Source organism: Chiloscyllium plagiosum, chromosome 27, assembly GCF_004010195.1.
Source record: "Chiloscyllium plagiosum isolate BGI_BamShark_2017 chromosome 27, ASM401019v2, whole genome shotgun sequence".
Lineage (NCBI taxonomy): Eukaryota > Metazoa > Chordata > Chondrichthyes > Orectolobiformes > Hemiscylliidae > Chiloscyllium > Chiloscyllium plagiosum.
Window position 1 is genome coordinate 21335180 of NC_057736.1, and position 13989 is coordinate 21349168.

Consider the following 13989-nt stretch of genomic DNA (forward strand, 5'->3'; position numbering starts at 1 on the left):
ATTGAACCCGGGTCTCTGGCGCTGTGAGGCAGCAGTGCTAACCACTGTGCCACCGTGCCGCAAACTCAACACTCAACGTTCCAACTGATCTACATCCTACTGTGAACTTTGATAACCACAATTACTATCAAAAACTCCACAAATTTTCATGTTGTCTGCAAAGTTACTATTCAGACCACCTACATTCCAATCCAAATCATTCATAAATATTGCAAACAATAGAGGTCACAGCACTGATCCTTGCAGAACACCACAGGCCACAAGTCTACATTCAGAAAAACATTCCTCCACAACACCCCCCTGTCTTCTATAACTTTGCAACTCACTCTGGGTCTTATGTGACTTAATCTTCTGGACTAGTTGACCATGAGGTAAAGTCCATATAGACTATTTCCTGCCTTCAATCATTTTTGACATTTTCTCAGAAAACTCAATTAAACTTGTGAGACAAGGCCTACCCTGCACAAAACCTTGGTGACTATCCCTACTAATCCATTAATTTCCAAACAAGAGTAAATTCTGTCCTTAGAAATCTTCTCCAGTAACTTATCTACCATTGACGTAAGGCTGAGTGCTCTATCATTTCCTGGATTATCTCTGTTTCCCTTCTTAAACAAAGGAACAAATTGGATATTCTCCGATCTTCTAAGAGCTCACCTCTGGCTAAAGAGGATACGAAGATTTCTATCAAGGCCCCAAAAATTTCTTCCCTTTTGTCTCACAGTACTCTGGATTCCTGTCCACTTTAATGGTTTTCAAGACACCCAACACCTCAACCTTAATATTGATGTGTTTATTGTGCAACTAAACTGAATTTTCAGAATCAAAGGAGAGTCATATCAGACTTGAAATGGTCACTTTGTCTCTCGCTCTATAGATGATACCAGACTTGCTGTTTTTATTTCAGATTTCCTGCAGTATGTTTGCTTTTACTTCATTATAAGTATACCTGTAATAAACAAGTAATTTTAGTTAAATAATAGGCTCAATAACTTATCATGATGCAGGAAATTTAACTGTCAAACATAAATTTAATTGTGCGAGTTTTGCACACTCCTGATTTAGAGTGATGCATAATTTGCCCTCTGAAGTGATACTATTGCATTAATGGGAGCAACAGCATTTGTTGAAATCACAAGAAACTGAGTGAAGATTGGGATAACATCTTTACATCTGAAATTGTGATCTCATTGTTTATGGGACAGATGGTTATTTATGGCACATTTCTGGATGGTGGCGATGAGGGATGATTGAAGTTGCATGTGGACAGCATGGAGCTACTTTCATATGGAATTGAAGTCAGCAAAGACATAACAGAAAGGTATAAACAGGAGATATAGTGTAGACTCATACTCATAGGGAGACTTTAATATGAATGACTTATAGGATGTTTTCTCATCGTGCAAAAGAAGTACAGGGTGAAATAGAACATTGAGAACAGTTGGACATCTGCAAATAAGAATTTTACCTTAACTCTAGCCATCCTAAAACAGTTAGAAAAGTGAAATAGTTTATGAACAATACTAATTTATAATGTAAAGCCATTTTTAAAAGTGCCTTCTGCATTCATTCCTTTGCTCTCCTGATGATAAACCTGCCACATTTACTGTGTAGATTGTTTTATCACCAGGAGAGAGCAACACTAAACTATTTGGCTCATACCAGCCCAAACGTGCCAAACCCTACTGTTCATCATATTGTATAACTGAAGTAATTTTACAGCCTCTTATAATAACATGGCTAGTCTTACCAACTGATTAAACCTAAGGGAAAGTGTTTTTTTTTAAAGAACTGCATTTAGCTTGGTCAGTGGGTGCATATGTTATATGTGTGTGTGTTTAAAGTGTACTGTTGCACACATAGTTCTGATGAACATTTAAATAGTTCATTTCTCTCCTGAGATTTAACCGATTAATGAGAAAAACCAGAAGACTATTAAGAGTGTAGAGGGAGATGGGAGTGGGTGGGTTTGAGGAAGGTGCAGACAGAGGTGACAGGAGATCTTGATACAGTCTGGTGAAGTGTGCTTTTAGCATCTGCGTAGTGTATAACCCAGGAAAGCCAAGCCAGAGCTTGTAGCTACACCTCTGACTTCTTAGTTGGCTTTTTGGCCTGAACATCATTCATTCTGACGAACAGGTCTCAGCACTGTATTATTTTCACAACTGGTAACTAATAAAAATGGGGTCTGTGGCACCAGCAAGCCCATGATGGATGTGATTTGCATTAAAAATTTCCGAATGAAACAAGTGATAATTGTAGGAATCCCTGGACTCCAAATACAGGCTATTTATGTTGAATTATAACAATAATCTGGAACACAAGTCTTTTTTTAATTTAGACTTGATAATAAATCCAAAGACTGTTTTTCTTACATTTCACTTAACTGGGGGCTTAAATATTTAACAAACAGTGATTTGGAGCAACTCTGAATGTGTGGGTTCAAAACAGGGTGGCATAAATTATTACTGTGGAATAAATAGTAAAGTAAATAATAAATGAAAGTAAATATAAATCTGAATATATTTTGAAAGGTTTGATTTGAGGAAGAATCTGAGGATTGGACTTAAAATCAGCTCTGGATTCAAAACTAAATTTGTTCATTTCAGCAATTTATACAAGTAGCTGTCATAAATACAATTTCCAAACAATGATCTTCTTCACTTCTCAAATGCTCAAACTCCAGCAGAGTGGCCATTTTAAAAAATGTAGAAACAGAGCTTTCTGTTGCTCCTCAGTATATACTACACGACTACTTATTAGGAAGATTTGGTGAGTAAAGAAGATTATCGCCATTGTTTAACAAGAGGAGGAGAGAAATGTATGAAAATGCAAATGATTAAACAGCTATCACCATTCTTCTATCAAGGTAAAGCCTATTATTTATACTGCTTGTATTTTCAGAAAAATAACTTGATAAATAACATTGAATGCATATTGAGGAGAATAATGTAAATTGTTTGTGTGTGTTTGTGGTAAGCAAAGCATTTAAATACAAGTCTTTTTTTAAAAAACGAAATCTAAGATGATGAGAAACGATATTGGAAATTTGATTTTTTTCTGCCAAGTCATCATAATACCAAAGGACCAGTGCATTCTTTTTTGCCTCTGTGCCAAGTTGTTGATGCATCAAAGTGAAAATAGAAAATATGATCAAACTGATCATTAAAAAAAATCTGGAAGCAACCAGCTGACTTTAAAAAGGAGAGCTGAGAACTAAATTGTTCACAGCTCATTAGGTTCATTTGTAATACCAGACATTTGGAAATTTTCAAAAAAAATTCAGACGCATGATTCAAGGAATGAAAGCTTAAAATCTTTAGTAGGAAAATGTTACAGTTGACCATAAAGCAAGTTGTTCAAGCATAATTAACTAAAGGAAGGAGGGCAAAGGTCCAAACCTGCATGAGTTTGTGAAAAGCAAAACATAATGCATTATGAGATATAATGCTTTGGAGATGTAAAAGAAATAATAATATGTTCATGTTTCAAATGCTAAATACCTTGCCAATCAAAAGAAATGATTTGCATTTATATAGTTAAATTTTATGACCTAAAGACCTTCCAAAATGCTTCACAGCCAATGAAGTACTTTTGAAGTCTAGACACTATTGTAATATAGGGAAATGGAGCGGCCAATGTAAACACAGCAAAGTTCCTACCAAAGTTAATTAGATATATGACAAGATAAACAGTTTGGTAATATTATTTAAGGGATAAATGCATGACAACCAGGAAAATGCCCTTGCTATTTTTCCAGTAGCAACTATGGATTGTTTATAATTAACTAAGACAGCAAACATACTTCAGTTTAATGTATCCAAATGATGGTACTTAAGACAGTGCAGAACTGTTTCTGTTAGATACAGCCAAACTCCAAAGTTAATGTCTGACATGAAGATGATCATGATTCCTCACTAAGGTAATGCACTGAAAATTATGACCCAATGCTCCTCGAGTCATCATAAGTGTGAACACTGAATTGTTCAATTCTACTTGATTGTCTATTTCAGGAAGAATATTCATGTTAGGCTTCTTCCATTAACAAGTAAATAACTATTTATTGTAAATAACTTGCTTTTGATTTGTAGCAGAAAGGGAACAGCTGTCTATTACTACCTCTGCCTTTGACCCCTCTACATCTTTATAGTGTCAAATATTTCATCTGACATGCTATCCTAGATGTGATCCAATTTCATCCAATCAAGCATTGGAAATACTGAAGCCCTCAGCACAAGTGTTTTCCCTTTGTCAATGATTCTACTTTATTATCCATCCGCTGTCCCAGACCGATATAGACTGTACCCAAGTTTGGCATCATATTTACCCGCAGTTGCAGCCCATATCAATGTAGGTTGCATGTAATGCCTAAGATTGTATTGGTTGTGCCTATTTCCCCATCTGTAACATTGCACGTTTCAACAACTGTTCTAGTCCATTTGTTTATGAAACCCTCATCAAGGCTTTGCCATTTCCAGTCTTGTCTATTTCCTTGTCTATTTAGGTTGGCTCCTATTTTCCATCTCCATAAACGTTCACTCAAAATTCTGCTGCTTTGATATTGACTCATATCAGATCCTCTTCACCTATCATGTCTGATTTGCCTTCACTACTGACTCACTAATTTTAAGTTTTAAATTTTTATGTGTAAAAATACCTTCATTGGCACACTGTCCCTTTCTGTATTACACCCTCCAGCCCCACAAGCTTCTCCAATTCTGTGTTCTGCCAAGACAAGCATCTTAGGCTTCATCCCATTAGCAAAGGTCACGGCTTTAGCTGTCTCAGTTTTAAGCATGGAATTCAATCCCTAAGGCTCTTTGACCCTCTGTGCTCTTGCCACCTCATTTGGAAGCAATAGTTTGAGCTTATGTTATAATTTCACAAATGTAACAATATATAGGGTACAAATTCCTTCAGGTGATAAATCAAATTCAGCTTTCAGAAATTAGCTGAGCACCAAACTATTATGCAATAGATTTGTGCCATTCAACAGTTTAAGAGTTAAATTTTGATAAAATCCAATAATAAAACAATTATTTCCAATTAACTCATGTCTGATCATTCTCAGTTTTATGTCTCCTCTGAGGCAGTCCAATGCACTTTCTAGAGTCACACAAGCATCAGATCATCAGTTCCTGAATCAATGTGTGGGATTTGGCGATGTCTTGTTTCAATCTATTGAATTTTTAACAGAAACCATATGTAAAAACAATCAGGAGAAATGGGAAAACTAACAATACAGTTTGGTTAGAAAAAATGGGAATTCCTGCATCAGCAGAAATATTAAATTTTGGATACAAGAGTTGAATATCTTTCGACTGAAAGTAGCATACATTTTAGGAATAGTGTTCTTATTTGCCAAGATACTAGGTGCCTAGAATGCCAAGTCTGGATTCTACACCACATGCAGTTTTAATTTTTTCAAGCGCTTAGGTCTGCTATGAAAGGTTTTTTGTGAGGTGCTGGAAGTACTTTATTACTAAACCTGGGTGTGTATGATGTCCGAGTGCTTAATGAAAAATAACTGAATATCATGTACAGCAAAGTCAAATTTACAGCACTGATAAAGTGAATATTCTCATTGTAAATGAATTATGTTTCTGCTCAGCTGCTTCTTGAAGCAAAATGTGAAGTTTGAAATATTACTTTACAACTTAATAATGCATTTTAAAAATCTATTCTTTGCTCTAGTATCTATTATCAACTACTGTTATCGGTTTTACTGACCTTCCAAAGAGTTGCATCTGCTTTATGTTAACATCATCTCAGGTTGGTGTTTATGATAACTGCTATAGTTTCTTGACAGTGTTTTATGTAAATTATGGTACAGTTCAATGGTGGTAACTCTCCAATCATGTTTTACAGTATATTCAATCATGTGAGTTCCTCTGTACTTTGGTTAGTGCAATTATGAATTTATTGTTGTTGCTATAAAATATAAGATAATAAATCATTCATTATTGCTTTACAATTCAATGGTGTTAGTTCTTCAGAACTGTGCAGTACAGATCAGTGTTCTGCAGTCCATCTGCCATTATACAGTGCAGTGAAATTAATTTTTCACTTCAATTTATTTTACAATATAATGATATGTTTCTATTATAGGATGAGGGTGTTACTGGCTAAGCCAGAATTTATTGCCCATCCTAATTACCCTTGAGAAGTGGTGATGAATCTGGTGATTGCATCAAAAACTGTAAATATGGCAGGCTTCCAGTTTTGATATTCTCTCACCTACTATATTTTGGGGTGAGAAGGAAAATGATGGCTTGGGCACCCCTTATATTTCACATGCCACTCCCCTCCTCATCAGCCCCATAGGAAATACACCCAACCGGGTAATGTAGAATCCAACCCATGAATTCTAACAGTCGAGGAACCTGATGCGAAAGGACGTTGATGCAAGATGATGATGGTGATGCTGTTAGTTTGATAGATGTATCAAGATTAACATGGTAGAAATGGCTAAACCAAGTCTGGTTTAAAGTTTAAGCACTTAAATTTCAATAAATTTTGTACTCCTTTATAAAATAGTAGAATAGCTCTGTTATAACAACCAGGTTACCACAGGCTTCAGTGACATTTTATCTCAAAAATACATTTCTCTTTGGCTGAACAAGAACCCTTGTGCTTACTGTCTATTTGTTGCGCCTTTTACGGGTTATTTAATCAATGTGGTCTAGTAAAGTCATTGGGGATCAGTATGACTAATCTAGTGCCAAAAAAATTACTTGTTGATTTTGTACAAGTTTTACCAATTTACATCATTAACACAGTACACAAAACATTGGTGTTGTCAAGGAAACAGAAGCAAAGGTTACTGCTCAAAAAGCCACAAAGATAAATATCTAAAGTTGGAGTTATAATAAGTCTTTAAGATCTTCAGGAGATGGAGGTTATTTCTTGGCTATTTAGTTGTTATAACACAAGACCCACACTCACAGTCTCAACTCAGGCATTAGAAGTGCACCCATTTTAAGCTCCCATAAGCACTGAACATTTACAGAATATGTCACATGTAGACCAGGCCAGATAAGAATGGCAGAAGAATGGTCTTTCCTTAAAGGACCTGGTGAGGTTTTAAAACAATTGACAGTGATTACAATAATTAGTGATTGTCCTGTTAATGATTAAAAAAAAAGTCTTGTATGAAAATTCTTTGAACCTGAAGTAGACAATTGTGTAAAATCAGCTATCTGGTGTTTCAGTCAAATTTCCCTGGTTATAAAGATTCCATGAATAATAGAGCTTGCTTTCCACTGCAATATAAGCGAACGACATATGACTGAATCAACTGAGAAAGATTTATTCAGCCTAATCCCATTTTTAGCTCTTGTTCCATTGGGTTCTGGTTATGGCATTTGGATTGTATATTAAGTACTTTTTAAATGCAATATTTGTTGCCTCTATCCATCTTTTCAAGTAAGGAACTATATGTGGCTATTATTCCAAGTTATCACATTACATTGTGATTAGATATAGTGTTAAGTTAGGCCACCTTAAATACAAAATGATAAATATAATTTAAATACCATCAAAAGCATTATATATTCTGGAGATCTGAAATAGTTTTGACTCTAATATGGCTCTTCTTCAGAATTCAGGTCCAGAGTGCCATCTGGACTTGAAATAGTAGCTGTTTTTCTCTTCATAGAGGATACTAGTCCTGCTGAGTTTCTCCAGGACTTCCTTCCCTTTCCTAATACCATCATTTAGACATTCAGACTCAGAAACGTGTGGGGGTAGTTTCTCAGCTGAGGAGGAAGTATATATGCTGAGTTATTCAGAGAATTACAAAAGGAGAGAAAATTATGACAGCCTGGAAAAGCAAAATAAAAGCTGAGACCAAGAAGTGGAATGTTTTTGTGGTAATAAAATATTGATCTAAATATAGTTACTTTAATATATTCCTATGTATTAATGATGGCCATTCAGATTTAATTTGATGAGATGAATTTTACCTCCAGCATCTCGAACCTCCAGTTTATAAGCTATGGTTATCAGCAGTGCATATTACCTATTAACCAGTAACTTTCTTAACTGGAGTTAAGAGACTTCGATATAAATTCTATAAAAGCAAACCTGGTCAAGTTGAGATCATGCTTAAGCTGAATTCATATAGATCTAGACTGCACTGAAATGACCAACATCTAATGTCTTTGTTGATATTGTAATAAATCTTCCTATTGAATCCTCTGTCTGAAGGAGGCTCCTTGCCAAACTACAACAAACTTCTGTGATATTTTTACTATAATTAGGGTTGAGGAGACAGTCCTGGAGCTCACCTTACCTGGATCAGAGTTTGACCTCGAGTTGTTGGCATTAATCTAAACCACACACAAGCCAACTGAGCCAACTAGCACTTCCATAGTAACAATTACTGGATTTCATAAAAAGTAATTTGTTATGTGAAGTGCTTCACATGACAAGCACTGTATAACTATAGCCTTTTATTTCCCAGTATTTCTTGTCCTGACTCAAGTTGCTGATCATTCACTGAATGTATTCTACTAATTTCTTTCATTTTGATTTTTCTTTACCAACATGCCTGCCTGTGTCTTTTAGGGAATTGAATCAAATTTCCATTCTGCTATTGAATTATATATGAGCAATTTGAGAAAACCATTAATGTACAATGAAGTTCTTTAGTACAATGAAAATCTCTCACAATAGTTTAATATACTAAACTAAGGCTTGCAGTAATGTTTGGTGTAACATTTACAATGCTGCAAGCATAATGAACGTAGCTGTATACTTATCAGTAACATTCTACATCCACTTCCAATTAAAGAATTAAAATATTTAATAGGGATTGTAATATCATTGTCTTCAGCATGGTTCCCAGTAGCTGGCAGGAAGATTTTGTTTTACTAGAAGAGAATGGTCTATTATATTGTTTTAAAATACGTATCCTTTAATTAGATTTAGAAGTAAGTATAATTTACAAGAAGATGGTTTTCTTACAATGATATGTTCTTTATTAAGAGTAAACAAAATTATAGTCAACTGTGAAGCTTAATTCATAAATGGAATAGAAAAATGCATTTCATTTTAGAGCCAAGAATACTGCTCAGACAGCATTTGAAGGAGAAAAGCAGAACAAATTTTGGGTAAGTATTGAGAGATTATCCTTTTACTTTGATTAGCTGAAATGAAATGTTGCAGATTATGTGATATAAATGTGAACAATTGTTTCACAGGAACAAGGTTACTTTCATGCTAAAAAGAATTTTGTGAACAACTAGGTATATTTGGAATGAAACATTTGCTTTTGTTCCTTAAATAAGATTTTATTCATCACATTTCACGTCTGTTTAAACATGTTGTTCTTTCGAAGGTTATATATTATCCTCCTTGGTGTTATTTCAAGAATGTGTCCCAAACAGTGACACATCAATGACCATTGTTTGAGTATGAATCACACTTACAGACACCTCTGGTGCATTACAGTTTGGATAAATTTTATGTCAGAAAAATTATTCGCATATTATCAGTAAGGACCAAAAATGTCAAGATCTGATATTCCAAATAGCTTGGGCCGTAATTCAAAGCATTAACCACGCAAAAAGAAAATTACACCTTCTTTAACATTTAAGCATTTCTCTGACATTTTCAGCAATCACAATATAAAATTCAAATTGTTCTTAATTTTCAATAGGCTGTTCAATGGCTGTGGATGTATTTGCATCTGTAACCTATTCTAATTGTGATGTAGTTTGGCCATTAGACCATAAGACATAGGAGTGGAAGTAAGGCCATTCGGCCCATCGAGTCCACTCCGCCATTCAATCATGGCTGATGGGCATTTCAACTCCACTTACCCGCATTCTCCCCGTAGCCCTTAATTCCTAGTGACATCAAGAATTTATCAATCTCTGCTTTGAAGACATTTAGCGTCCCGGCCTCCACTGCACTCTGCGGCAATGAATTCCACAGGCCCACCACTCTCTGCTGAAGAAATGTCTCCGCATTTCTGTTCTGAATTTACTCCCTCTAATTCTAAGGCTGTGTCCACAGGTCCTAGCCTCCTCACCTAACAGAAACAATTTCCTAGCGTCCACCCTTTCCAAGCCATGTATTATCTTGTAAGTTTCTATTAGATCTCCCCTAATCTTCTAAACTCCAATGAATACAATCCCAGGATCCTCAGCCATTCCTCATATGTTAGACCTACCATTCCAGGGATCATCCGTGTGAATCTCCGCTGGACACGCTCCAGTGCCAGTATGTCCTTCCTGAGGTGTGGGGACCAAAACTGGACACAGTACTCCAAATGGGCCCTAACCAGAGCTTTATAAAGTCTCAGTAGCACAACGGTGCTTTTATATTCCAACCCTCTTGAGATAAATGACAACATTGCATTCGCTTTATTAATCACGGACTCATCCTGCATGTTTACCTTTAGAGATTCCTCGACTAGCACTCCCAGATCCCTTTGTACTTTGGCTTTATGAATTTTCTCACCATTTAGAAAGTAGTCCATGCTTGTATTCTTTTTTCCAAAGTGCAAGACCTTGCATTTGCTCACATTGAATTCCATCAGCCATTTCCTGGACCACTCTCCCAAACTGTCTAGATCCTTCTGTTTGTATTCTGTAATACTGAGCATTGCATTTTATTAGATTATGGCACACAATGTCCTTGAAATTAATAAAATTCAAGAAGAGTTGAAATATTACACATAAATTATAAGACAAATTACATTATGATTTTTAAAAACCTGAAAAGCAAATCTTTACTTAATTGTATGGAGATTGCATTTTACTGCTGATCAATTTCATGTACTTGAATTCTTAATCAAGCTGGGTAGGTTTGGAAAATTTACTTTTTGCTTCCAAAGTTAATTTTTCAACAAGGCAATAGACCAATTTTCAATTATAACACAGAGTAATCTGTCTGAAAACGTGAGGGAGATGTCAAAACCCAACTTCATGGCCAGGCCTCAGTTGAATATGATCAGTCAGCTTCCACATGTTGTGTAATGATTCACAGTCAGTATATCTTTAAGAGACATAGTCATGATATCAACATCGTATCATGACACATGACTTGAATATATATATATATATATATATATATATACATTGTAACTGGGAACACATGAAGTGTAACATGTTATTGAAAACTCATTGCTATACTGTTACATATTAACTTAATATTAGTCCTGACATTGATGTGCATCTGAATGTAATATTTATCTGTAATTGTAGACGTAAAAAATATCTATTGAATTCTTCAATGTCAAGACAGCTATGTCCAGCTTCTTGTGTTAAGGGAAAAAAATATATAAATATTGAAGTAATCGGTAAAAATTGAAGGCAAAATCTCAATCAACGCACTCAATGAGTAGATAAAACATAAAACAGCCCTTCATGCCTGATCTGTTGCAATCCCTCAGTCTCCACAGCCTCTCCATGCCCCATCCATTGCAACTCTTCCAAATAATAGCTGTACCTCTCCCAATAAGTTTTCATACCTTACATGCTGACCTATGGAAAGTAAGTGAAATTACAGGAATGGGCTTGTCAGCATGCTCCATAATTGATCCAGAGCAATTACTGCAACCCTTAGAATATGCCAGTCACCTGATTTCTAGACCAGCAATAGTTTAAGACAAAAGGAAACCACAGAAAAGCAATAGAAAGGATCTTACAATACTTTAAAAGACATAGAATATATTTAAATATGTATTTCCCCAAAATTGATAAATACCAGGATCTTAGTGCTAAAACTGTACTAAATAAAGAAAAATATAAAGTTGAGAGCCGGTTTATTTAGAATAGTGAATGTGGAATTTCCCCAGCAACAAATGTTTGCTTTCTGCAGCAGTTTACAGAAAACAATGTCCTCTTGACCCTACTGATGCTAATATCTGTGGCCAAGTGATTTTTCTTTTTGGCAAGATGAAGGAAATTCAGAATTGGGATTAAGGTTTAGCAACATTTATACAGAAGGCAAATAAGAACTTGAATTGCTGTAAGGACATTAGCAACTATTAAATAAGTAGCCAAAAACTATTTTTATTGAGGTTCTCCCAGACATCCTTTCATTCCTAACTAAATGAAAACTTTGTCTTACATTCAACTATGTAAATGTTTTTTAAAAAATGAGACTTCGAAACAGACTGAGGCCGCATCAATGCTTGGCAAAGCACAATAAATATGTTCAGTTAGTTCTGCAGTCTCCTGGCAAGCACTTGGATTCAAGAGGGTTGGATTCACTGGTAAGTGAAAGTTGTAGCTCAGATCTGCTGGGAGTCATTGCTGCCCAGTTCAATGTGGTTAACCTCACAGAAGCAGGGTCAGTTGTGGGAGTTTTATGCTTTATGTAATTTGACATTTGCACATTAGTTTCAATTAAAAGTCTATCATATTTAAGTAAGTACAGATTTGGTAAATAATAAGAAATTTTAACACTTAAAATATCAGTGGTTGCCATTTGTTGGATAGGTTCTCTAATTAGTTTATTTTTTATTGACAAAATAATATTTCTATTAACTTTCAATTAAACTTTATTTTTTATTTTAGTTTATTATTATTTTATCTGCTTGTAGTAAACGTATACTGTGTAATATAGCTTTAATTACATGTAATTTAGATTACACTCTACAATATGAAAGCTTTAATTATTTGTTTCAATTTCTTTCTGTTGAGAAGAAGGATGCATTGACATTTAGTTAAACTGAATTAAAAGCCAAAGAAGTTGTAAATATTAACAAAAAACTGAAAGATGACACTTTCTTGAGGTGGTTTGTAAGTGAGGTATAAATTATTTCTTCAGACAAATGTAAAGGACCCTATGGCACAATGTTGAAGAAAACCAAGGGAGTTTGCTCCAGTGACTTGATTTATATTTACCACTCAACCGACATCCTTAAAAAAGATTTACTGACCATTATTTTGTTGCTGTTTTGCGGGACCCTTGTGTCCAACAAATGGCTTCCTCATTTCTCTGTGCTGTGACAGTAACTATCCTTCAAAGGTATTCCTTGGGTTATTCACATCTCATGCCAAACTTGGTACAAAATGCAAACTTAGCTCTTTCATTCTTTCCTCCTGAAATATCTTACTGGCTTTCGAAAAATTTAAAATGCACAATCAAAAACTGATAGATTACAAGATGTGGTAACAATATATTCACTCTGCATTGCTCAGCAGTGTTGTGTATTTATAATAAATACAATAATTAGTAATTAATATTTAATTCAAGGTAGTGTGAATTTCCCTGTTTCAGCTGTGGATGTCCTCCATCAGAGACAGCAACATTCTGCTGTTTTCTCTGTCAGCTTGCTGTTTTCAAGCAGCCACCACCTACTGCACATAGCTACATAATGACACAAAACAACGGATTAGTTGCAAGCTAGTTTGTGTGCTTCTTGAACTGCACCTGGAAGAGTGTATCTCCCATGCAATGCCTACTGATTTTTGAATATCTTATACTGGATGCGTATAAAGTTTGGACTGTCTTTAGAGCCGTGTCCTCCAGCTGAATTGAAGTCTTGAACTGTGCCTTGGAGTTTAGATATACAGCTGGCTCAAACAGCTGGCTATAACATTTTACAGAACAAGAGAAGTCAGTTCGGACTACAATGTCAATGCTTACTCTTTATGAGAGCATTCAAGAATACACCACAGTAGTTTGATCTCTCTTCATGGCCATCTTTCTTTACTCCAAATATTCAAAAATGTAAAAGATCATATTTACATTACACCTTTCACATCCCCAGGAAGTCACACTGCAACTCACAGCCAATTAAGTATCTTTGAAGTCGTGCATGAAAAACAAGAAGATGAATGATAATCAATCTGTTCTAGTGATGTTGATGCAGGGTAAATGTTACCTAGGACACCAATTATTCAACTTCCCTTAAAGATGACAATTCTTGGCTTCATGAGTTCTTGCTATTTATAACACAGTTATCCATGCAAAGAAATTTCTGTTAGGCTATTAATTACCAAATACATCTAAGCTCTTTTCTAATGCTTC

General features: G+C 35.2%; 1 protein-coding gene across 4 annotated transcripts in view; it reads left to right on the plus strand.

The window, feature by feature from the left end:
• The window catches only part of col8a2 (collagen, type VIII, alpha 2), a 180339-nt gene that overhangs the window by 70484 nt on the left and 95866 nt on the right, over positions 1 to 13989 (plus strand). The window contains exons 1-2 of one of the 4 annotated variants that reach the window (XM_043717627.1): positions 2754 to 2869; positions 9059 to 9113. The exons of 2 other annotated variants lie outside the window; for them this stretch is intronic. In XM_043717627.1, the coding sequence (XP_043573562.1) occupies positions 2824 to 2869; positions 9059 to 9113 (101 nt within the window). In that variant the 5' untranslated portion in view covers positions 2754 to 2823. Of the gene's footprint in view, positions 1 to 2753; positions 2870 to 9058; positions 9114 to 13989 lie in introns of those variants that run through there. One more of the 4 variants, XM_043717629.1, reaches the window with a different exon arrangement.